This window comes from Acomys minous (assembly GCF_964271855.1).
Source record: "Acomys minous genome assembly, chromosome: 5".
In the NCBI taxonomy this organism is placed as follows: domain Eukaryota; kingdom Metazoa; phylum Chordata; class Mammalia; order Rodentia; family Muridae; genus Acomys; species Acomys minous.
The window spans coordinates 60009481-60035103 of NC_140494.1; the positions used below are offsets into that span (position 1 = coordinate 60009481).

Consider the following 25623-nt stretch of genomic DNA (forward strand, 5'->3'; position numbering starts at 1 on the left):
ACATATGAAGTGCACAATCTTGTGAGGTAATGGAAGTTTGCTATGTGAACTCGCTAGGTATAACTCAATAATCCTTTCACACACTTAACTAGGTGACTTGTTACGCAAAACTGCCTGGAAAGTATGTGTGTGGTGCCTTTTCAGCAGGTACAAAACCACCTGTCATGCCCAGGCCCCCAGCACCGCCTCCCCTCGCAGGTGCTCACGGCCCATCCCCACAGACGCCCAGTGCAAGGCCGGTTCTGTTCGTGCTGTTTATGTCCTCCCTCCCCGTCTGCTGGTATCGTGAAGGCTCCATCTGTGGATTTCTTAATCAGCTCTCACTTCATTACACTGAGTCATCTCCAACCCAGGTCCCTGGCTTCCAGAGTGAGGGGAGGAACGAAATCTGTCCTGTCACAGACAGACTCGAGTTTTCAAACGCCTTCCCCTGCACTCCGCCCAGTTCTAGTTCTCACCCTAAAAACTCTAAACACTCCGTCGTCCCCCTCTCACATGTGCTCTGAGAGTCACACGCCCGTTACTAAAGGCATCCGTTTCTTAGTTACCTGAACAAACCCAGACGCCACCCTGAATTCTTCTCTCACTTTTATCTCCACAGCCAGGCTTATATATTCCTGTGCATAAACTTTTTCCAAGCTGTGTCGTGTCCGACCACACTGCCAGCTTCAGCTCTGGACGCCATCAACTCTCACAGAGCTGAAGGTGAAAGCCTGCCTCTGGGTCTTCTAAACTAACGCCTTACAAGTCTGATTAAACTCTCGCCCCCATCCTAGCCATCAAGACCAGCGCGGCCATCTTCATCCTATTGCCCAAATACTCAAATAAAATCAGACCTTTATCCACCTCACTCACTCCACTCCTACGAAGACAGACAGGCTGAGTGCATTTTACTGCCAAAAAAGGTCTGGAAAGCATTAGCAGAGAACGTCAACTCTTAGGATTACACTTAATATCTGTCACATCCAGTATACCTAGGTGGCCTCAATAAGTTTAAGGCTGAGCACTGACCATGCCCTGCTACCTTATAGTAGAACAACCAAAATGCTGATTAAAGAGAAAATAAAACATAGTATACTTAATTAGGTTAAACTGTGTCTGCTAACATTTTACTACAATTAGTACTGAGTCAGGATGTAAAGTTTTTGACTGAATCAAAGTCTCAGTTTTTGTTAGCTGTAAGGTGAACTTCAGGGCTGGAGAGAATGCTCAGAGGTTAAGAGCACTGACTACTCTTACAGAGGTCCTGAGTTCAATTCCCAGCAACCACATGGTGGCTCACAACCATCTATAATGTGACCTGATGCCCTCTTCTGGCCTGAAGGTGTCCATGCCAGCAGAGCACTATATACATAATAAAATCTTTAAGATGAACTTCATTCTTTGTTCTCTTCTCCACACAAATTCTTCCATCCGTCACTATTAGTAACATCCTAAAAATAAAAGGTTATCACTTCACTCTATAATTTGGAAAGAAAAAAGAAAAAAATAAGTGTTAAACCTTGCTAAGTTCCTGGAGTGATGACACACGCCTGTAATCCCAGTGCTTAGGGAGGCAGAGGCAGAGGCAGAGGCAGAGGCAGAGGCAGGCAGATCACTGTGAGTTCAAGGCCAGTGTGGTCTACAAAGTGAGTCCAGGAGCCAAAAAGCCTTGCTAACTGCTGGTACTAATTTTCAGATTAGGGGACTCATTCATTGAATGCATGTGAAAAACTTATTTTTACTTAGAATTGTTCTTACTAGCATGAGAAGTAGGCTAGCAGGATGGCAAATCAAGCAAAGACAGCTATCTGTCAAGGCTGAGGACCTGAGTTCCATTCCCGGACCACATGAAAAGGAGGAGGGAGGGACCCAGCTCCACCGAGCTGTCCTCTCGCTTTCACCTGTATGCTGCAACACATGCACCACCCCCCCCCCACACACACACGAGCCATGCACGCAGACACATACACACAATAATAGTCAGACTTTTAAAAGTAAAATAGAGCAACTGCAAACAACCTACAATTATCCCCAAAGAGGAGTGCTACATAGCAATTATTGCATATTGAATTCATTTGTATCACTACAGATAACTTTTTTAAACAGCAAATAAGAAATGCAAATTTGTAAAGACTAGGTGCATATTCTAAAGCCTACATTATTACTGTAACTTTTTAAAGATGCATAAGATGTTATATCTATCTGTCGAGAGTCATATCAATATAAAACCATTTGCCTGATAATGGTATATACCCAACGCCTTCAAACTGCCAGAGATCACCCTTGGAAAGACACTAGCTAAATGGGCAGGGCCATGATTCTAATAGTTACCATTCTTACAAAAAACAAACCAACAAATCTCCAGCAGGGCAGGGACCGATCATTTGGAAAAGCATGTGCTACATACACCAGCATGAGCACCGGATTCAATCCCACCCTGAGCGTGCTGGCCCTCACTTAGGACCCCAGAGCTGGGGAGCAGAGGTCGGAGAATGGATCCCCGGCCTTACCACCACCCAGTGTGGCCTAATGGGTGAGCTCCAAGCCAGGAGACACCGCCTCTGAGAAGGAGCTGGGAGGTGTTCCTCAAATGAATCCCCCACGGTATCTTCTGGCCCAACTCCTCATCCCTTTAAAATGTTCTAGAGCAAATATGGAAAAGCTGTATCTACACAGGGCTCTTACTACTGTGAAACTCTCCTACAGGCGTGAAATACTTCATAATTGAAGACCATAACACTGAACATGGCACCCAAAAAAGTTTATTTAAAAGTTGCAAAATAAAATAAATCAAGGGTCCTTCCCCTCCTTTATCCCCATCCTTCCCAGTTAGTCTCCTCCTTTCGGATGCCCATGGACCACTTTGTCTTCAGTGTTAGAAGACTATGGAATATATTTCCCCCAAACACTGGATACTGGTTTTTGGTCCCTGGCTCAGTACAGGCCTGGTAAATAGCTACTAATCAAACAAATTCAGTCAGGCTGCTGGGCTGCTGGGCCGCTGGGCTGCTCAGAGGGTAAAGACATCTGACTCAGCCTGACGACCTGAGCTTGCCACCCTGGACCATATGATGGAAGGAGAGAACCTTCTGCCAGCTGTCCTCGGACTGTCACGCCTGTGCCACACCACTAAATAAATAACATATGCACTAAATAAAAAAAATTATGTAGAGAACGAATTAAGTCAACTGCAAGGCCTTCTGGATGCTGGTGACTCTGCCTAACAACTACACCTAGCACGTTTCTATGAACAGAAACAATGGTTACAGCTGCACTTGCTGGCCGTGTGCCGCCAACGCATGCGGAAGTAGAGGACAGCTTGAGGAAGCTGGTTTTCTTCTTCCACTGTGTACCTTGGGCATCACCCTTGGGTCCTCAGTCTTGCTTTCCCCACTGAGCCATCTGGAAGCTCTGGCAAGTACTTATTACATAGACTTTTACAAACATGCTTGGTGAAAGAGGCAGCACTTCAGAACTATAGCTGCCTCAACCCAATTACTTTAAAAGAAAACAACAAACAAAAGCCACTCCGTGTGGCTGGGGAGTGTGGCTTAGCGGCAGAGCACTACACAGCATAGACGAGGCCTGGGTTTGATGGCAGCAATAGAAATTTAACCAATGACCACTTCCCAAGTGTTAAACACAACTCGATTTAGTTCATCTCAGTGATCTTAGAAAAGCAGCTTCCTTTGGAATGACCAAACCCTTGTCACTTCTTCAAGCATAAAACTTTCAGCTGGGTGACCTGTCCTTGCTTGAACACAAATACGTTGTAAAACTTGGTCTAATTTCCTAGACAATGCATATCTGGTTCATCACAAGGAAAAAAACAAAATATAATTTCTCTAAGGCATGAAGTAATTTGTCACACTGGCTGGTATTTAAAATTATGTGCTTCTGTTACATAAAGTCAACTTCAACTTTTCTGGTTATGACATAAACATGCATCAATAAACAAAACATCTGCATCTACGCAGAACTTCCTCCCCACACTTCAGAGCACGGAAGAGCGACCAGGGTTTGGAAAGCAAATCCTATGACACCTGTGTGGTTGGCCACAGCCTTGTAGTTAACATGTTCCCAGGCAACTCCGCTAACAGTGGAGACTAAAAAACATCAGGGCATGTCAGCTACTGTGACAGTCAATCTTTCTCTTTTTGAAAGCTCGGGGACAATCTTGTTTCAGTTTAGCTGACAACCCACAGGGCAGGCAAGGTGCAAATCATGGCCGCCACCCAGGGGACAAAGATGGAGAAGAGGAAAGTAGACTGTCAGTCTTTTTTATGCAAATATTTATGGAATGAAGTATACTCTCAGCCTCTATTTTCCAAAATTGTGTTCCACAGAGCTTAAAATCTTTTCTGACCCAAAGTCATCATTTGTTTAATTTGTTTCTCAAACACTGTAGCCTGAACTCCTTTAAAGATCCCATGTTGGCAATCACTCGCTGGCTTACCAGCTAACACAGAATACTGACAGATGGTGATAAGCCCAGGATGGGGGGAAAAGCTGGTACCAGCCTCAGGAAGAAATGTGAAAAGTCATTCTGGAGGATGTGAGAATCACTTCCCCAAGATCCCAACGGCAGTTGGAGGACAAGGAGAACACCTGCCCATAAACAGCTGACAGTCTGCAGAAACAATCACAGACGCCATTTTTCATCAGAGCAGCCTAATATTTAATAAGGGTAGGCAGAGATACAGCAAATTCAAGGGTTTCTGAAAGGGTTATGTCTGAACCTGACCTCAAAGGATGAACAGAAATTGGAGGGCAGAAAAAACAAACAAAAAACCAACTAACCAAAACAACAACAACACCACCAAAACAAACAGGGCTGCAAACTTAAAGACACCAACAGATGATGCAGATTCAACCAAGTGAGCAAAGATACAAATGTTTGATAAACTATGTATGAAAAAGTAGGTACTCTCATACACTACTGCAGAAAATAAACATTGTGTGTAATGACAAATAAATAAATAAATAACTTGAGTAAGGAATGGTTCACTCTAGATGAAGGTTTAAAGGGACACAGGCCGTTCCGGTGGGACAGAGGTGGCAGCTGGAGCGTAAGCTGCTGCTCCCTTCGTGCCCACTACCCAGAAGCAGTCATCGATGAGTGCTGGTGATCAGCTCAGCTTCTACTTTCTCCCTTCTGACTCAGCCTGGGACATTAGTTGATGGCATGATGCTACCCACGTTCCTCGGTTAACCAACTCAGGGTACATACACCCTCCTAGACAGTCTCAGTAGAGTGTCTCCAGAAGATTCTAAGTCCAGCCAGTCAGGACAGAGATGGAGGCGGGCCACCATGTATGGGTACAGTCTCTGAGAGGCGACATGAGAGATCTATGAGAGAGACCTATGCACACGCCTTTCGGTTCTTCCACTTTCAGGTCGCTGTTCTAGAACTCGTTCTCATATATATGAACATAGGATTAGTAATGCAGTAGCTATATTTGATAGAGAATTTAACCAACCCAAGAGCTAAGTAAGACATTTGCACAAAATGAAATGATACAGCTGTGCCATTAAATAACATATTGAGAACGCTCAGTGTGAGAATCTGAGAAATACCGCTATGCGAAAGAGAAGCTTCAGGTGAGGTACAGTAAAAGCACTTCTCTGTTCTGTTGCAAACAGAGGTTATTTCCAAAGGGAAACACGAGAAATGAATAAACAAGTTACTTGCAGGGGCCAAAACTGAGTAAGAGGGGACAGGAAGAAGGAAAGACTGTTACGGCATTGCCAGCACAGCTAATGGGCATTAACGTTGTTTAAGACTGGCAAAATGCAGAGTTCTACAAGTAATAAGCCCAAGGGGCAGACAGGAGTCCTTGTTTATGAAAAGTACTAAAATGTGTTTCTCGGGGTATCACCTGGGAACCACTCAAAAACGCAGGGAACGGCTGACAGAGGTAGACAGATAGACAGACAGACAGACAGACAAGGTCTCTGGGCTTCATTCATAGTAATTTTAGGAAGCACTTGACAACACAGGGAACTGGTAATAAACACACACAGAGATATATGTAGGTCTCTGGGATTGATCCACTAATTTTAGGCATATGGTTCCAAGAAGCAAAGTGTAGGAATTCTTTACACTGAGCAGGAAGGCTCAGGAATTTGTATGTCAGTCAGTCCCCGGGGTGAAGAAGGGCGCCTCTGGGTGTTGACACGCAGACGAGCCAAGAGCCAGATGGTCTCCCCCAGATAGAGCACGCTGGTGCCTGTGGCGAGGAGATCTGACAGCACCAGGCTCAGCGTAGCAGGCCCTGGCAGCACAGCAGATCACATTCTTTAATCCCGTAACTACTTACACAGCTGACTGCCCATATGTGGGAAAGAATTATCTGCCCAGGAGGTACTTACAACGTAAGCTACACCATATTATTTTTTTCAAAGAAAAGGAAACAAAAGCAAGGCATTACATCTCTACCTAAGAACCAGCTACAAAGACAATAAACAGAAATACTGTAATCGAAAAGACATGTCATTAAGTGAACTTACTTTATCCCACTGCATGTAAAAAGGGAAGCCATTAAAAACGGTCCCTCTGAGGCGAGAACAGAACCCGTGAAAGCATCTCTTGTCTGAATTCGTACAATTAAGTGTTTTAAATAAAGCCTTTACTTTGGCTAACAACGTATGGCTTTGGCAAGAATACCCTACCCTAGCCAAATCAGTTTTGTTGCATCTAAAGTCTACTGTGCGACTGTCCAGGAGTCTGGTCACTAGCTCTGTCTCTCCCACCTCTTACAGCACTAATAGGCTGTAACAGCGGTTTATGTGTTTGCAAGATCAAGAGACCTGAGAACAAAATCCTCAGCTGAAGCCTTCCATTCCCAAGGTAAGTCACTAACCAATCAACAGGAAGAAAGGCGAGACTCCTGGATACACAATGCTACCTAGGAGATTAACTGAAACTTTCGCCCCAGGCTGAAGGATCTAACCCTGTTCTTGTACATGCTTCATCAGCTAAAAAGATACTTCAGGTAACTCTTTACCTTTCTACAAAATCAGAAAACCAGAGGCTCCCTGATAGGAAACTTCACTGCATTGTTACTTGTTAAAGTACCCTAAATAAAGAACTATTTTGCACCGAAAAATAAAAATAAAATAAAATAAAAAAAATAAAAGCAACCAATGTAATAAAAGAGAATGTTTTCATATAAAATCGTGTTATCGTGATGTTATGGACATAGTAGTCAAAGTACCAGTGACATGAAGCAAACACTTGGTCATTTTCTTTTATAAACAATTCATGTAGCTTAGTAAGTTTTACCCTAACCACATATGTGTGTGTGTGTGTGTGTGCACGCGCGCGTGCGCTATATATATCAAGCAATGTCAAACTCTTTCCATTCCTACCTTCTACAATTTCATGGTAGAACTTCACACAGCCTGGCATCCTGCAGCTGCTCCTATCCAGGCTATCTCTAACGCAATCTCACTGCAAATATTGTCTTTGACATCAATGCAAAACCAGCTCCCATCAGTAAGGAAGGAATTGCAGCGACAAAATCTATTCCGTCTCTGACTCTTGGTGAGTCCGGCCCAGCAGTTATATTTCAGAGCTGTCCCATTCTAACAGCGTCACTAGGTGACAGACAAAATACTAAGAGATTTCCCTCCACTCAAAGACACCAGTGACCTCTACATCTTATGAGGTTTCCTTGGCGGCGACCCAGTTCTGAGACGCAAGCGTTAACCTCAGTTCGGACGCCACCCGTTTTCCAGAGTCCTTGAGATAATTTCAAAAGAGCCGGCTCCAGAAAGGGCCTTGGAAGCGATTTAGCCCAACCCCATCAAGAACTCGGTGAATGAACTTTTGAAAGCTAATATTACAGTTCAAAAGTTTGACTTCACTCAGGAAGTCCAGAGATGTTTAAAAAAGAAAATAAAGAAAGAAAAAAAGAAAAGGAGGGGGAGGGGGTCAGGGCCTTGCGTTCCCAGGGGACAACCCCACCCTCTGCATTGAGCACTTGAGTACCAATCCACCTTAGCTGTTTTTTTTTTTTTCTTGAGTGTACTATTTTAAGCCCAGAAGGCTTTAGACCAAAATTGTGTGGGGCTAAGCATACATGATATTTCACAATTTCTAAACGGTGAACCTTGCAAAGTTGGGCGTATAACCACAAGGACACTCCTCTTTTTCCAAAATAGAAACGAAGTACTCGCCTCTGGCCAGCGGGTCCCCCACCTCACTGCATTCATCTCACTCCAGGACACAAACCACCCAGGCAAACTGCGGATTGTCTCCAGTACTGCAAGAGTTTTCTACAAATACTCTCACACACTTGGGGGAAGGAGAAAACTGCACACTGCCTTCTTCTACCAAGTGACCCCTCCTCTTTAATTTGTCAGTCAATCAAGACTGACAAGATGCAGTAGCTAAGCAAAAAACTGACAACTTGTTTCCCGTATCTCTAAAAAGAGTAAAGACAGGCATCACCAGGTTTTTTAGAATAGGCAGCCTACCTATTCTTGCACATGAATAGTGGTTATATACTAGTGACTCTAATGCCTTAGATGTCTGGAGTCAATAATTACAGACATAATGGTTTGGTTTGTTTTGTTTTTTTTTCCCCCTAGATAAATTGCTAACAATTTCCCTAAAGTTACTTGGTAGCACAAAATCAACATTTTCAAAAACGGGAAAGCTCAAATGCACACACACACACATACACACATGGTTTTGCACACCTGGCAAGGCGATCAGGAAACACAGCAAATACGGTGTATCTCGGAGGCCCTGTTACTTCAGAGGCAAGGGCTCAACCCTCCATCCATTATCCTTCTTTCCTACCCCTTATCCGACCTTCCTACTCATCTCAGGTCAACTTTCCTGCCTCCCTGTCCAGGGACCCTGGACCGGCGACCACATTCCAGCAAGGCTTTCCCCGGCCAGGCCTCAGTCCCCGGGCGTGAAGGGGGTGTGACCGCGGCACCTCGGCCCGTTCTCAGCCGCTAGTCACGACGCACGAGACTTTTCTTTCTCCCGGCGGCCTAGGGAGGGGACCCCAGGGCAAACAGGGCGAACAACTTTCACCTTCTCAGCAGTCAGGGTCTGTATTCCCGGAGCGAGGGAGAAGGGACACGTGGCTTCCCAAGTCCCGGTCCCAGAGGCCCCTCCAAGGCAGGCTCGGGGCGCCCCACTCCCACGCTCGAGGGGGGGCCCACAGGCAATCGGAAGGAGGACGTCGGGCTCTGAGGGTGCCCGGTGGCCCACGGGGTTCAGTCGCACCCCCATCCTCACCCCCACCCGTCCCCGCCAGGACCCACCAGCTGCTTCAGGTCCTCCTCCGAGAGCTCGGCATAGCGGTACCGCTGCTGCTCGAACTCGTAGCGGGTGGTTTTCGCCACCACCACCACCCGCGAGGGGCGGAAGCCGCCATCGGCGGGGCTCCCGCCGCCCGCCAGCTCACGCGGCTGCCCGTGTCCCAGGTGCCGCCGCCCGTCCGCGCCCGTGCCCCGCAGAGCCGCCCGGCCACCCGCCACGCGCCGACAGCTGCCCAGCAGGAAGCCCCGGTAGCAAGTCATGGTTGGCGGGGCTGCGGCTGCACGATTGCGCTCCCCACCGCCTGCACCGCGCCGGGCGCGCAGAGGTTAAGTGCGGGGACGTGCGCGCGACGCGCCACTCGCGGGGACGTGCCCGGACGCCGGCGCGGGCTGGGAGCCCCCGGGACGACCGGGGAGACAGGGGGGACGTGGCCGGGCTGCGGGTGGTGGGTTTTATTTGTTTGTTTATCCGTTTCCTTTGGCGCCTGCGCAGTGGCCTCCCGGTCCTGCCCCCGCCACCTCCTTCCCCCCACCCCTCCACCGAGGCCTCTCTGCTCCCGCCCCCAGGTCAGATCTGTCAGCTAATCGGAGTACGAGAAGGTTCGGGAGCCCGAGAGGCTGAGGGGATTGGCTGTGGCCGGGAGAGGGGAGGAATTCTATTTGGCGTTTGAGCTGCCAGAAGAAATCCAGCTGGAACCGGTCTGAGGCGGCGTAGCGGGTGCGGGCGGAGTTTTGAGCGCCTGGCGGGAAAGCGAGTTCCACGCGCATCTTCCCCTGGGTGCTTTCTGAGCAGTTGCCATGCTTGTCTTGGGTAAATTTTAACCAGTGTCTGCTGGATGGCTGACGTGCCCACCGCTGGAGTAAGAGCTGAGGGCGCTGACCTTGTTCGAAGGGCCGTTGTTGGCGGGTCTAATGGCAAACGAAGATGCCGAGCCCTTTATTAGAAATGAATTACAGATACCGAGAAAGATCACAGAGCGTTAGCCGGAGCTCGGAGGCCCGGGCTGCACGTCCTTGGGACCGCCAAAGACCACCAGCCTAGAGAGGCAGTGCTGTCAGTGAGAAACGTGGAGGAGAAAGAGGGAAAGAGGCTTGTCTGGTGGCGCATGTCCATCTAGACGAGGAGATGATAAAGTTGGAAAGCTGGGTAGAGCCCAGACTGAAGGGCTAAGAGTGTTCGCACTTTGTACTTTATCCTTTGCGGCCCGCAAAGAAGCAGGTTCAAAACTGTTTGATTATTATTGATTTGGCTTTGGAATGTCGGGTAGTCTTGGAAGCCAGAGCCCGCGGGGGCAGGGGGAGGGCTGCCAGGGTCTATGGGAACAGTTACACAACCTTAGAGATCTTGGCTGATTAAGCATAGAAAGGGACGGTATTCCGGAGGAAAAATCATAAGAACGCACATCCTAGTGCGCGGCTCATGCCCCTAAGGCCCTTGCTGTGGCACCGGCTTTCCTCCTGGCACTCCCAGTAAATGGTCTCTGGAATCCAGGCACGCTTTCCTCTGTACCATCGGACCTATTTTCTCTCCACATCACAGAAAACTGCAGTTTTGACTCCCACTTCCAGCTAGAAACATCTCAGTGGGATAACCTTGTTAAGCCTTATTTTAGATCCTTCATTGCTTCATTAGGCCATCCTCCCAGATTTATCTTGAATTCGCTCTCTCCCTGCTGGATTTTCCACTGCAGTTCTTAAACATACCCATGTCTATGACGTTTAAAACTTAAAAGAACCTTCCAGGTCCCAGTTGTTTACTTGTTCCCTGTCTCCCCTTTCAGAGGTTCTCAATCTGTGGGAAGAGACCTCTTTGGAGGGTCACAAAACATATCCTACATATCAGATGTTTACATCACTATCCATAAAAATAGCCACATTACAGTTACGAGGCAGCAACAAGATGGTTTTATGGTTGGAAGTCACCACAACATGAGCTGTGTTAAAGGGCTGCAGCATTAGGAAGGTTGACAGCACTGATACAGGTTCTGGACAGAGTAATCTGTTGATCAGTCACCAGTACGTTCATGCCACCAACCTTTTCTCTCTTTTTTTTGTAGGGAATGGGGCTTGGAGGCGTTTAGTTGTAATCCATCAGTGACCAACATTTTATTTTCTCCCTGTGTTTACTACTGTTTCCAAAGTTACCAAAGGAGCAGATGGAAGCTAAGAAGATACCGTTTAGTCCTTAAATGACTTGGTTTTGTGAGTCAGTGAAGTGGCTGCTGTTTCTCAGCACACCAGTGCCCAGGGGTGTTCCTCCCACCTCTCGGTTCCCATCTGGGGTGCCTCCTAGGCCCATCTCTGAGACGTAGCTGCTGCCCTTGACTCTTCTGGCAATCTTCCTCTCCACTTCCTCCCCAACTCCACTGTCCTTGGTGAATCCATCGCTCTGTGTAATGAAGAGTTTGGGCCTTGAAAGACTGACTCAAATCCCAGCTTAAGTGGGTGTTTATTTTGCGGAACCTGGAACCGGTTGCTTAACCTTTCTGAGCCTGTTTTCTCATTTATAAAACAGCTGCCCTGTGAAGTACATCGATGAATACCTAACATCCTGTCCGCTGTGAATTAGACCCTACAAATGTTAGCCCCCTTTGCCTTACATGACCTCAGCTACGACCAGCATCGCTAGCCCCCTATCTCGGTCTCTTGAACTTCAAATCCTTATTTGTAGCTTCTTACAGGATGGTGTCTCTTCACCCTATGTACAACATGTGACCAGTGGACGCTAAATGACACTTGAATCGAACACCCTAGCAGATGCTGGAACCTGAATGGTCAAGAGTCTTTGTTCCTGAAGAGCCTAAAGAGTATGCAGTGGTAGAATTGTACAGAGTGCTTTATAAGAATTAAGAGGGTTAGGGTTTGGAAGAAATGTCCTGGAAATGTCTTGAACTAAATCAGAGTAAAATATTACTGTCATCAAGAAGAAAAAAGGAAGAAATGGCATGAATAAATGTGTGGAGACCCAGGGGAGCAGTAATTCTGAGTTCCTTGTCAATTGTGAGCAGTTGACAACACTGGGAGGCACGGGAAAGCCCATGGCAAGCCATACAGCCACACTAAGAAACTTGGCTCCTTTTGCTGTCTATACTATAAAGCAACAAAAAGGACAGAAGGCATATTTAGATTTAAAAAAAAAATCCCAAAAGAAACACATGAAATAAACCCCTGAAAAGAATGTTCAGTCATATTAAAAACCAGAAAGATACAAATTAAGGTCAGAGTAAAATTGTTTTTATCCTCTAGATAGAAATTTAAAAGTCCTAGAAATATTCTAGTTAGAAGACTATCAGACCATCAAGACCTTATTAGGCTAAACCATTCATCAATCATTTCAATAATTCCACCATTACTACAGTTTACAAACACTGTCTTAGAAGTTCAAATATAAGGCCAAAGGTCATGTCCCATGAAAGTTTTCACTTACCAGGAAAGTGGGACAGAGGGGAGGACATCCTATTGGGACTCTAGGTAAGAGAATCATGGGAGAATGGGGAAATAGAAGGATCCAGAGGGTCCTAGAAAGCTACAAGAAGAACATTATGATGGACGGATCTGGGCCCAGGGGTCCTGCTCAAACTATGGCACCAGCCAAGGACAATACATGCAGTAAACATTGAACCCCTACCCAGCTCTAGCCAATGAACAGGACATTCTGCACAGTTGAGTGTAGAGTGGGGACTGACTTTCACGTGAACTCTGGTGCCCCATATTTGACCACGTCCCCTTGATGGGGAAGCCTGGTGGCACCCAGAGGAAGGATAGCAGGCTACCAAGAGACTTGATACCCTATGGGCATATACAGGGGAAGGAAGTCCCCCTCAGTCACAGTCATAAGGAAGAGGAGTAAGAGGGAAAATGGGAGGGAGGGAGGAATGGGAGGATACAGGGGATGGGATAACAATTGAGATGTAATATGAATAAATTAATAAAATACTAAAAAAGAAGTTCTAATATATTCTGTGATAACTACAAGTCTGACATTTTTTTTAAATCAATCAGTATAGTATAGCATATATGGTAGGCACGATCTGACGAATGAAAAACACAAAACTCCTGCCATTCACTGGATGGGGTATCAGTTTCATACACTCTCAGACAAAAAGGAAATTTTAAAGTTGCTTAATTTCAAATTCTAACCTCAGTGGTATAACATGGCAAAGCCAATGTGGTTTTCTAACGAATGACCCAGGTAACTACATGATAGCCACCTCTCAAGCAAATATTACTGTTTCTAACATTTTATGAAAACATTGTCACTAATATCTGTGGTTTGGAGAATTCTAGAGGTCTTATGATGCACTCTTTCCAATGTCAACAACACTCGTGTATTTGTGACTCAGTAGAAGATACATACCCTCTCTATAGCATTTGTATATTCTAGGACTTGTATAGATGTTTCCCTGGGGCTGAAGGGGACCTTGCTTTGGTAATAATAGATGTGTGTGATAGTTTGAGAAATGTTCAGAATTTGCACACTTCGTCTGTGCTTGCTGACACTGGGATAGGTTATAGAACCTTTAGGAAGTATGTCCCTGGAGTTGGACTTTGCAGGTTTATAGCCAGGTCCCACTTCCTGTTTATTCTGTTTTCTGCATGTGGTTGGCCTCTCAGCTTCCTGCTCTGGCTGCCTGCTGTAGTGCTTCCCCACCGCTGTGAATTCTCCCTCCCTAGGGAACTGTAAACCCAAGTAGATTCTTCCTTCTGTAAGTCCCCTTGGTTCTTATACCTTATCAAAGCAATGAAAAGTAATTAATAAAGGATGTAAAATAATGTTTTGTAACAGAACATTTAATGATTCATAATTAAGCTAAACAATTGGAGTAAATACTATTGACAAAGAATGCTTAGATTATCTAAATAAAATTATATAATCGAATATACAATTAGGTACATATGTTATTTATTTGGAGACTAATTAATCAGATTTTAATAAAAATAGCTTATATGGAAATCCAGAATGCAAAGTTAGCAATCACCTGTTTGAATAACTTATGAAAATAAGTATTATTTTATAATTGATTACTTCACACTGAAAGGAGACAAAGGATGTAGAAAACCCAAAAGAGGTGGGGGCTAGATGAAGATACAAGAGAAAGAAAAACTAGAAAATGTTCCTTTTAATCATGATGGAGGCGTTGTGCACTGTGTATCGTGTTTCTGCTCTTCATCACTGTCCCATGATCCAGAACTTTCTTGGGGGTCTCCTGGTATTTCTACATAGGTTACAAGTCTGTTTCTCCTTTGCTATCTCTACAGAAGACCAAAGGAAATCAATTGATTCAACTTATATTAAAATAGGTGGGACACAGAAAAAAAATAACATTGCTCCGTTTCCAGTATGGGAACAAGAAGAAGCAAGCATGGAGGTAGAGAAGGCCTGGTCTCTGCTTGACTTCACAAGTCACCGTACAGTCACAGCATTCCCACAAAGATCGTACAGGCTAACCACTACCTCCGTGTCTTCTTCAAATGCTTTCCTGATTATGACATGTTTCTAGTAAGAACTCTCCACTAATTTGCATTTTGCACCTGAGTTACATTTATGAACGAAAGTAGGGAGAGAAAGTTTACTCCATCCCTCGATGCTACCTTTTTCTCTTCCCTGACTTTTTTCCACTTTCTCTGAACATATTAATTAAATCCTTCTCTAAAAGATCCTATTCAGCTGATGCATGCTAAACTTTCAGAACAGAGCTGAGGTTTGATGAGTAAATATGTACATGTGGATGCTTTTGTTGTTGTGAAGGCAATAAAACAATGTTAGCTTTTAAAATATATATTCACATGTATACTTCCAAAGAATCTTTTCTTCAGTGGAGCAGTTTGTAACATTACATCTTTATTACAAATATATCAGGGTTCAGAATACGTTCAAAAACCATGTAGGATCTTGAATCTTTTTCCTGTAATGAGGTTGTTTATAGCTACTAATAAACTAAGACATGGCCCTAAGAACTGAGACTGATTTTCATTTATGATTCATAAAGTGTCTCTGTAATATCAAAATGACATAAAAACATCTGCTAAAACTTATTGAAATTACTATACCATAATGATAGAATTTGAGATACTCATTTGGCTGTATGTAATATATTTGTTATAAAAGGGCTCCTATGTAGCCACACTTACTAGACTATTAGTGACAATCACATGAATAAATCAAGCACATTGGTATTTGGCTTTTGTATATTTTTGACACATAGGTAATATATTACATTTTGTTCAATTATTCAACAACTCTTGTGAGCTCACCTTGAGTCAAATACATAAGATGCAATGGATACAAGTCTACAAATGAATACTTTTGTAAAAGAATTCTTACTTGAATATATATATTAGAAAATTCAAAGTGTAAGTGAAATGTTTCTCAGAAGATAAACATAATTTAATAAAGTGACTTGCAGTGATAGCAATTTTAAAGATATAGCTGTAAATTTAGTAAAATATTTGTTCTGTAACCAGATAATGCATAGCTAAAATAAATACTTTGGTTAGATATTTATCAAGGACAAGTTTTACTTTTAGTTACTATTTCATCAATGTGATGAGTAGTCCAAATTAGTTATCAAATCCTATTATAGATTAATCCACAAAATGATGACTTTTTTTTATCTTCTTAAGTTCATTTCTTAAATTCTGCCCACAATAATCAAAATGCAAAACACAAAACATAATTACTAGAAATTGTGTTTCTTTAATTGAAGAAACCTCTTCAAGGTCTGAGTAGAGTCTTCTCAGTTGGGCTGGTCTGGCCTTGCAGTAGAGTGGCTGTTCTTTCTGTAGATAGCACGTTGACTGTAGAGCGTGCTTATGAGCAGACGACTGACTGTCTGTGGCTCCACCTAGAAGGATCTGTGATAAAGTATTTTATTACATGACATTATATTTAGACTTAAGCCACACAGCAGGGCAAGCAGTAAAACCTAAACATCTGTTTACTGCCAGTTCTGTTTCAGCCTTAGTTCATTTGTGAATGCTGACACAATTTTAAAGGGCAGCAATGGTTTTTTTTTGTTTTTTTTTTTTTTTGTTGGTTTTTATTTTTTATTTTTTTTTGTCTTAGTCAAAAGAGGACCGTGCTGTTACTACTTATACTATTTAGGTGTTTCTCTAAGCAATCAAATTCCAAAAGGAGAATAAATAACATTCTCAGGACTTCACACTAGACTTACCTGCATCCCTAGGGCATACGGCTTTAATTCCATCCACTATAGCCAAGAATAAACAAGAACAAGACAAAACTGATGCGAGTAGTGGTTGCTTTCATGTAATACCTTAAATTGTGAATATAGTTTTTTTTTTGTGGAATTTACAGGCAAATGACTTACGAGTGTTGCAGGGAGGCTCACTTGATGAAGTCAATTTGTAAAACACAGGTTTCCCCAACCCACTCCTGGATCCAAACAGCCAAGCTCCGAACACCACCCACTTAAAGCAACCGGTTTTACTACCGAGGAGCGTACCAAGCTATGCCTGCAATGAGGCTCCCAGGCTTCCGGCCTAACAGCGCAGGAAGTATTTACCTGATCCATTCTTCGTGACTTGTATTAGGTCATCGTCATCTTCATCACAGCTCTCACAGCTGAACTGCGGGAGGACCACATCCGACTGGCTTTCAGGTGGGTGACCACCATCACCCGGCTTGCTGAGGCTTCGAAGCGCAACAAGACGGTGGTGTATTGCGGCGTACAGATAGCCTATGTCTTTGGCGCTAGCCTTCGCGAGAAAAATTAAGTTGTTAAGACTATAAGTAATGAACAGGTGTAGCCAGCCATGTTTACATATTTGTGATCTGTCTGTTTATAAACAAAGAAATTCTATTACATAAATCTGGAAGATAAATAAATGCCTATATAGCCCAAGGTTTTAAAAAGTAAAGCAGATTCATTTTATACCAAATAGTATCCCAAAGTGAGTAATATTTTGAGAGTTCAATCTGTACACTGTAAATTGAAAAAATACAGTTTTGTAATTTAAGAATCTTGTTTGAATTTAAATCTTTAAGACGGGCCTTCTTCTGTTGCCTTACACTGTAGAACCCTGTGGGTTTAAGGACTTCTGTTTCCTTCCCTCACTTTACCCATCCCTCCAACCCACATAGCTCCGTGGAGAAGCACATCTGAGGAATCGGTGACATTATCAGACCCCATACTTCTCAAAACCTCTCCAAGCTAATTTTTGGTTGCCGTTAATATAGAATTGATACTAATATTGGTAGAGCATTAGCTGTTGTGTTTTTGTTCCATTTACATTAGCACAAGCAAGTACTACAGATATGTTCAGCCCTTTCCCCTTTACGAATGAGAAAACTGGCTGAGGGAAAAAAAAAAAGGGCATGTCTAAGTTACGGCATCAGAGCACTCATTTACATGGAGAAAAATTGATGTTTTGACCTTATTTTAGCTGCAGCTTTATAAAGTATATTATTGTTGCCTTCATCTTGTGTGTGAGTCAGCTTTAAAAAGGCTGAATAATCATCTGGAGGTCACAGAGTCTGTACAGTGCGACATATGTATGGAAATGTATTGGTTTCTTTCCTGATTTTATACTATTTACACATACACAATTTTGTGATGGACTGCAAGTCTAACCATAGTATTTATTTATGGCTTATATACACTTCACATACGTAGCCTGTAGGAAATTCTCTACAATATTTTTAGTGTGCCTGTGTGTTGGCTGGGACTCGTCACACAAGGTCAGGTGTGGAAACTTCCATGTTGAAGCTCAAAACATTTTGGAGTTGGGAGCATTTTGGATTTCAAAATTTTAAGTCAGAGATGCTTAACCTATTAAGTATAATATGAAAAGTGTTGATATTGATCACATCAAATGATTTTGTTTGGTTAGGTTGTCTCTTGTGAATATGCCACAGTTTAAAAGCCAGCATGAGTCAAGAGTAGAGCAGCAGTCTGGTGATGGTGGTCAGAGACAGTCTCAGTTTCTGCCGTAACACTTTATTTACCCTCTGAAAACTAATGGGAAGGAGTGTTAGGTCCGAAAGTGATAAAGAGGAGGCATTGCCTTATTCTAACTCCTTTGCATTGCTGCCGGTTAATACTCAAAAAATCTCTAATACCTGACAAAGTACTTTAAGCTAATGCAATATTTAGGTTTTGTCACATACCAAGTTTTTTTCTCTGTCAGCCTATCCACATATATTATTACCTACTCCAATATCATTTGGGTACTCATATTTTTCAGGTCTTCCAGATCTCAGGACATGGGGAAACCCCAGCTAGACGTAGGAGGTTGGGGGTGGCAGGAGGAAGGCTTTGTTCTTGGCAGCTCTCCTGTATCTGTATCTTGTATTTGAGGCCAGGCATTCCTGCCGCAGGGAACAGCTCAGCTGTGTTTCCATCCCGTTACCCTGGAGATTTACTCATGTTCAGAATTGGAATTTGCTGTTGGACTGGTTGTAACGTGCTGTTCCTGTGCTTTTCCATTCCTCGCTGGCTCCTTTGCAGTGCTCGCAAAAGGCTGCCTCCTCTAGCTGGGCAGCCTCCCTCATAAGTGGCAGGTTACAACCGCTAGGAGCAACTTCCGACACTGTAGTCTTTGGAAACTTAAATCTTATTGACATAATTTTAGCAGTAAAGGAAATGATTGGAAAAGACATCCAAATGCCTTAGAACGAGGACCAATTGATTAAGGTTGACTTTGGTGTAACTGTGGGTAGATGTTAGCCCGTGTTAGATTGTCAGTAACCATAGCAATCGACTGGTTTCTTTGTCAGCCATCCAGATTATCATAACAAAATGGAAAAATTAATTAGGAATTGCAAGAGGCTGATGATTATATTTGTAGGATAGCCACTCATCACTGAAATCTGTAACTTACCTGAATTAAAAATACTTTTATACCATTGCCTTCTAAATCAGTAGCAGTTATTCTCACATTTTTATGGTTTGCTCTTTGAATCTTCATTTGAGCCCAGAGTCTGCTGTTGAGGACCAGCCTCAGATTGCCTTGGTTGCGCATGACTGTGAAGAAACAAGTAACAAGTCAGATCCAAAGTTATATTTGTCTTAACCTAAAAAAAAAAAGGAAACATTTTGAAGGAAAAGTTAATCCTGTAGTAGGTTTTCAAGCTGTGTTTCCACATGTAAATGGTAATTTAACTAAATCAAGTTACTTTCGGTTCAGTGTTAGATTTTTTTCTAGATTATTTAGAGTATTAAATTTAATGGGCTTCTTTTAAGATTTGACGACACAAAGATTTTCTGAGAAATGTTTATGATGAAAAGAAAAACAGAGATGCTCGGATCTAGGTCCAGGGGTCCTGCTCAAACTATGGCACCAGCCAAGGACAATATAGGCAATAAACTTTGAACCCCTATCCAGATCTAGCCGATGGGCAGGACATTCTCCACCGTTGAGTGGAGAGTGAGGTCTGACTTTCACGTGAACTCTGTCGCCCCCCATTTTTGACCATGTCCCCTTGATGGGGAGATCTGGTGGCACTCAGAGGAAGGATAGCAGGCTACCAAGAAGAGACTTGATACCCTATGAGCATATACAGGGAAAGGAAGTCCCCCTCAGTCACAGTCATAGGGGAGGGGAGTAAGGGGAAAATGGGAGGGAGGGAGGAATGGGAAGATACAAGGGATAGGCTTACAATTGAGATGTAATGTGAATAAATTAATTTAAAAAAAAAAAGAAAAACAGAAACAAAATGTTTGAAGTGTTTAGAACATTAAATCAGATAAATTGCAGCTCAGCCATTAGAAAGAATAGTACAAGTCCATTAACATTACTGGAGAGAGATGCTCCTGTGGGAAAGTGATCATGCAGTACTATGTAAAATCTCCCAGGTCAGTATAGTACCATGAACCACAGACTGCACAGTCTACATCATAGGAGGGTGCGGAGAGTGCCATCCACAGGATGCAGTTTGTTAACAGACTGTTTCTAGAAGGTAGACCCTAATGGTATCTTACCTGCTCTTCATTTGTTTAATTTTCTGCTTTCTATAGTGAGCCCATATTGCCCACAGAACAACAACAACAAAAGGTGTTTGGGAATTTGGGGGGGGGTTGTTTTTTTATTTGTTTGTGTTTTCTGGCAAACAGTAGAATTAAATCAGAACAGAGAATGATCAATATTGCCTGGCAAATGTCACTTAATTGTGTTATTTAGCAACCTGTTTGTCATTACAAGGTTAAAAAAAATCCTTTTCTTGTTCTTTTGTTGGGAATTCTATTTCTTCCCACTTTTTTTTAGCTTGACATCTGAAACTCAACAGATCCTCATCTGCCCAGGTCCATATTCCACTGGAATTCCCTTCAAAACGTTGACCTCTCAGAATTGACTGGCAAGAGAATTCACCGCACCAGCCCTCTAGCCGTGCTCCCCTGAAGTCTGGCCTCTGAACGAAGCCCAGTGTACCATTTTGGATACCAGACATCTGAAAATTTCCCCCAGCTTCTGGTCACCCCCTGCTGCAGGACTCAGTAGTTACACACTTAGTTCCACAGAAACTGTCCCCTCACCCCAGCTCATGGCACCCCAGGATGCCAAGTATGCATGATGTGTCAGGCGTTTCTTTCCCCTTGCCAAATTATTTGCTTCACACACCTTCCAACACCAATGATGTCACTCCTCAGGAGTGCTTAGCTTTGACACGGGGCCTCCCCACACAGCATCTCACCCAACTTCCAGTTGCTCAAAAGGACTTCAGTTATAGACTCTCGGTGAATTCTCACAAACACTAAAAAAGCCCCCTGCTACAGTTATTCACAGTTTGAATTCATATGATCAAGCCATTGCTTTGGGGTCGCTAGTCACTGGTGGAGAGAAAACTGGGACCCATGCTGTCTCCTAGGTTAACTCCCTTGAAACACAAAGCTCCTAAAACACATTCAAAATATTGTTTTCTATCATCAGATTTGTTGGTGTGTTTTATAATGCGTCTACAGAAAGCGGTTTGCATTGGCGTGAAACCTTTTACCCTGAGAAGCCACGGCTTACTTTACAAAGCTGTTCCTTACTTAGTCTTGACTGTAGTGTTCCACAGTTGCCGCTTGCTGTGTCATTCAGTCTCAGAATTCCTCTGCCTCTTTCAGTCCAGGAATGTGTTGCTTTGTTGAGTACGAAGATCTTGCAGTTGATCTAAATGACAGTTTCTTTTAAATGTCCGATAATACATTAAAATCTTTTCAGGTTAAATTCTCTCTTGTGCACGAACACTATTATATCTGGCTTATCCTGCTCTGAATTATTCTTTGTTAACGATTAATAAAATAGATTTTGAGGTTTATTTAACTTTCAAGAACATGCTATCTCTGGATAGTGCAAATTGCAAAATCATAAAAGTAAGAGCACAGAGTAAGATTAAAAGGGTTCCCAGTCCTTGCTTGCCATCTTCCACATCTGTAACAGGTGGCCACAGTTGTATTTTATTTATCATTTCAGAGATGTTTGAGGGCATACATGCATACATACATATATACATATACATATATATATATTCTCATTTTTCTAAAACTATAGGATAGTTTTAGGATAGCCACATATACTTGTTGCTTTATTACTTAATATGCCTCTGTATGTCAACTTCTTCATTAAAATTGATATTATTTTGGCCACATAATGTTATTTAAAAGAAATGAATCATGAAATGATTTGCATGCTAAAATGTTTTAAACACAGCACATGAACATGGAGAACTGTGTCCTGATAACACAGGGTCACTCGTAGTAATTTAATGGTTGTCCATTCTCAACTGTTCCTATGCAGAAGAAGTCACCTGTACATCAGATGAAAACAGTCAGCCAGGCATTGACCACTAGCAGTTACTTCAGTTAAGCCAGAATTATACCTAGAGGCGTGCTTACTTAGATTATAAATATCCTAGGGTTATAGTGGCAATGTTGGGGAGTAGAGAGTCGGGGAGAATATGGAGAATGGTAAAGGGGACTTGGCGCCTTTAAACAAACAGTGAGGTTACAATTAGTACCCTCACACCACTCAGACTCGTCCAAAAGTCTACACCTTAACAAACAAACTCAAACCTGTTTATCTTAAGAGAAATCAAGTTGTCTTTCAGTATTAGTAAAGTTGACCATGGCAATGGCACTGGTTGTGATAGCAGACATGAGAAGAAGAAAGTGGAGCTCTGAAATTATTTTAGGACAGGATCCTACCTCACTATGTATACACGGCCCCCAAACTCGGGATGCTGAAGCAAGAGAGTCCTAAATTTAGGATCCTTGCCTCTTTCTTCTTAGAGGACTAGAGTGAGTGTTTGTAAAAGTAAATGCACACTCGCGCGCGCACGCGCACACACACACACACACACACACACACACACACACACAGGGTATAAGAAGATAATGCTATTTAGTTTAACAAGGAAGTTTTACAAGCCTCAGACTCTTTTTATTCAAGTGACTTTGCCTTTGTGAAACCATTTCTCTTTCTAGCTATTTTTTTAGGGTGTCTCTGCCTCTGCTGATGTTGGCTTTAGTCTATATAATATTAGAAAAAGCAATTCATGGAACACAAACCTTTAACACATTATGTTCTGTTTCTTCTCCTGTTAGGACATCAGTTTTTTCGAGCAAGCATTTTTGTGATGGTTTGGAAGAAAAAGCGGCAGCTGACTCAACTAGAGACATGTTCTTAACAGAGTCTGTTCAAAAAGAGCACAGGAGGAAAACGTGAGGATGTTTCTCTCTGCTATGAAAGCTACTCACTACATCTTCCTACTTTACACTGTTTAAAGGCCAAACTGTTTGAGTGAGCTAGAGCCACCTAATTTACTCTTCCATAGTATTAACTCAATAATTTTAAAGTTTATATTTTAACCTATTGTATGTTTTAGTCCTTGCCAAAAAAATTAAATACTGGACTGTACGCTTTCTAGTTTTGTGGGTACTAAGGAAGTGTCATTAAAAATAAGAGACTAGGGGCTGAAGAGAGAGCGCAGCGTTAGGAGCACTGGCTGTTCTTCCAGGGGACCCAGCTTCAATTCCCAGCACCCACGTGGTGGCCGTTGAGATGCCAGTGCAGAGCATATGATGCCCTCTTCTGGCCTTTTTTGGTACTACACACACATGCATGTAAGACACTCATACAGATTAAAAAACAGCAACATTAAATGTTTTATAAACAAAAGAAATTCTTACTTGAATTTGAAGCAGTGCCGGGACATTTCAGAACAGATCTGAATGTTTTTTCCTTGGCATATGGAAGACTTTGAAGTGGAGACTGGGTGAGCTTTTGAGTGCCCTGGGTGAGGGAAAATATGCGCTCTTTTAATCTGATGCCTAGATGTTTTCAGTAAGCCAAAAGATCAATTTTCTTTTTCAACAGAGCACGGGCTCCCTCTGAGCTCCATAGAGAGAACTGGGTTACTGCCACAAAGCGTTGGTTCTAACCTCAAAACCTACAACCACTTATCCCAGCCTGTCCAGCTGGATCTGGTTTCAGGGAAAGAAGTAGCAGGGAAGCAAGTGGCTGTCACTTTGTGTCCCATTGTCACCATTCACTTTTCTTTCAGTGTTTTTCAGGGGTCCCAGAGATTCACTGCTTTTGCCTCCTTTCCAGGAAAGAAAACTGCACTAGCTGTCTCAGAGAACAGGAATCCTTAGTTTTCCTCCCACAGTGTTTGCCAACAGGTGTGTGTGTGTGTGTGTGTGTGTGTGTGTGTGTGGTGTGTGTGTGTGTGTATATGTGTGTGTGTGTGTGTGGTGTGGTGTGTGTGTGTGTGTGTGTGTGTGTGTGTGTGTGTGGTGTGTGTGTGTGGTGTGTGTGTGTGTGTGTGGTGTGTGGTGTGTGTGGTGTGTGTGTGTGGTGTGTGTGTGTGTGTGTAGTGTGTGTGTGTGTGTGTGTGTGTGTGTGTGGTGTGTGTGTGTGTGTGTGTGTGTGGTGTGTGTGTGTGTAAGCACGCACATGCCCTGGCACATGTGTGAACGTCAGAGAACAATTTGCTGGAATCAGTTTTCTTCTGCCACCATGTGGATTCCTCAGATCAACCCCAGGTCACAGGGCTTGGTGGCAAGTCCTTTACTACTGCGCCATCTCCATAGTCCACCGACAGGCACTTTCAAGGCTCTGTGTATCTGGTGTGATAAAATGCTGTATGGAAAAGACTAGCAACTGTGCTAGTCACCACTGCGTGTGTAACCTCTGCAGGGCAGTGACTGGCTGTGGAACAGTGCTACCTAAGAACACATTCAAATCCTGCCTCTATGAACTCAAGATCCTTCCGTGTTACTTAATGGGGAACCAGTAGAGTCCCTAAACCTAGATAATGGTGGGATATAATCATTTTCACATTAAGAATATAGAAACACTGGCTAAGAAAGATTAGTGACTCATTCTAAAAGCACACCGTCAACCAACAAGTCAAGAGTGCACCTTGGCTCCCATATCACAAGGCTATGGGGTCACAAGATTAATTAGAGGGGTGAAAACACCTCTGAATTATTCCAGTATCCTTGGGACATCCTGTCTGAGAGAAATCTCCAGTCCTTTCATAAGCCACATCCAAAAATATCCATGGGGTATATTGACAGTTGCTCCCTCAGACCAAACCTCTGTGGTCCCAGCTGTAGCTTGTTCTCATAGGTTTCTCTGGCTCCCTTGCTAACACTGTAAGCCTCTCTAGAATCGGCTTTGCAAGACAACTTAGCTGGACTCTGAACCTAGAAAAGGAAAAGGCAAAATGAACAAATTTGCCTAAACAGTGCGTGGACTTGCCTCTGGAGCGCACTTGGCTTATTCTAGTTCTGATCCAAAGATGTGATCAGTGTCTGCCACACTGGTGGAGTTGCCCACTTTTTCGTTTGTTTGTTTTTGGTGTTCTTGGGTGTTTGAGATGGTCACACTAGTTAGTGCAGGCTAGCCTCAAACCATCACCTTCTACCTCAGCCTCCTAGTGCTAGGATGAGAGGCATGGACCAGCACCTCCAAGGGGAACTATCCTTCTTGGGAGTGGCTAAAGGGGACTTTAAGCTAAAAAAAAAAGGCACAAAACCACCCTTGACCTGAGAAGGATCCTGAGTGATGTCTACAACAAGCAAGATCCGAGAAACAACAGGCTCAGGAAAAGCCCTGAAAATCTTGGAATCAAATGGCTTTGAGAATTTTTTTCTTTTTTTGAGAATTTTTATTAGCATATGCTAATTGTACAAAATAATGCATTTTTGTTGCATTCTCTCTATCTCTGTGTGTGTGTGCGCGCACATTTTTGTAGTATATGTGCACTTGTGAGTGTTCACCTACGGGGTGCAGGCATACAGTGACCAAAGGGGAAGTCATCAGGTGCTTTCCTCTGTGGCTCTCCACCTTTTTCTCAGGAGACAGGGCCTCTCCCTAAACCAGAAGGTTGCCATTTTAGTGAGGCTGGTT

The 25623-nt window shown here is 43.3% G+C and overlaps 2 protein-coding genes and 1 long non-coding RNA gene across 7 annotated transcripts in view; 1 reads left to right on the top strand and 2 right to left on the bottom strand.

Annotated features, from left to right (window-relative positions):
• Window positions 1-9780, bottom strand: part of NADK2 (NAD kinase 2, mitochondrial) — a 46792-nt gene extending 37012 nt beyond the window's left edge. The window contains exon 1 of one of the 2 annotated variants that reach the window (XM_084781459.1): window positions 9268-9780. In XM_084781459.1, coding sequence (XP_084637585.1) covers window positions 9268-9525 — 258 coding nt within the window. In that variant the 5' untranslated portion in view covers window positions 9526-9780. The remainder of the gene's footprint in view (window positions 1-9267) is intronic. The other variant, XM_084781460.1, reaches the window with a different exon arrangement.
• Window positions 9781-9971: 191 nt separating this feature from the next.
• On the top strand, window positions 9972-14584 carry LOC311597254. Its single transcript, XR_014779151.1, has 2 exons — window positions 9972-10483; window positions 11322-14584. It is a non-coding gene; the product is annotated as an uncharacterized lncRNA (long non-coding RNA).
• Window positions 14585-15435: 851 nt separating this feature from the next.
• Window positions 15436-25623, bottom strand: part of RANBP3L (RAN binding protein 3 like) — a 55459-nt gene continuing 45271 nt past the window's right edge. For all 4 annotated transcript variants that reach the window (XM_084781456.1, XM_084781458.1, XM_084781455.1 and 1 more), the window contains 6 exons: window positions 23397-23499; window positions 22776-22900; window positions 21258-21378; window positions 19108-19250; window positions 16791-16983; window positions 15436-16119 (listed from right to left, as the gene is read on the bottom strand). In XM_084781456.1, coding sequence (XP_084637582.1) covers window positions 16076-16119; window positions 16791-16983; window positions 19108-19250; window positions 21258-21378; window positions 22776-22900; window positions 23397-23499 — 729 coding nt within the window. In that variant the 3' untranslated portion in view covers window positions 15436-16075. The remainder of the gene's footprint in view (window positions 16120-16790; window positions 16984-19107; window positions 19251-21257; window positions 21379-22775; window positions 22901-23396; window positions 23500-25623) is intronic.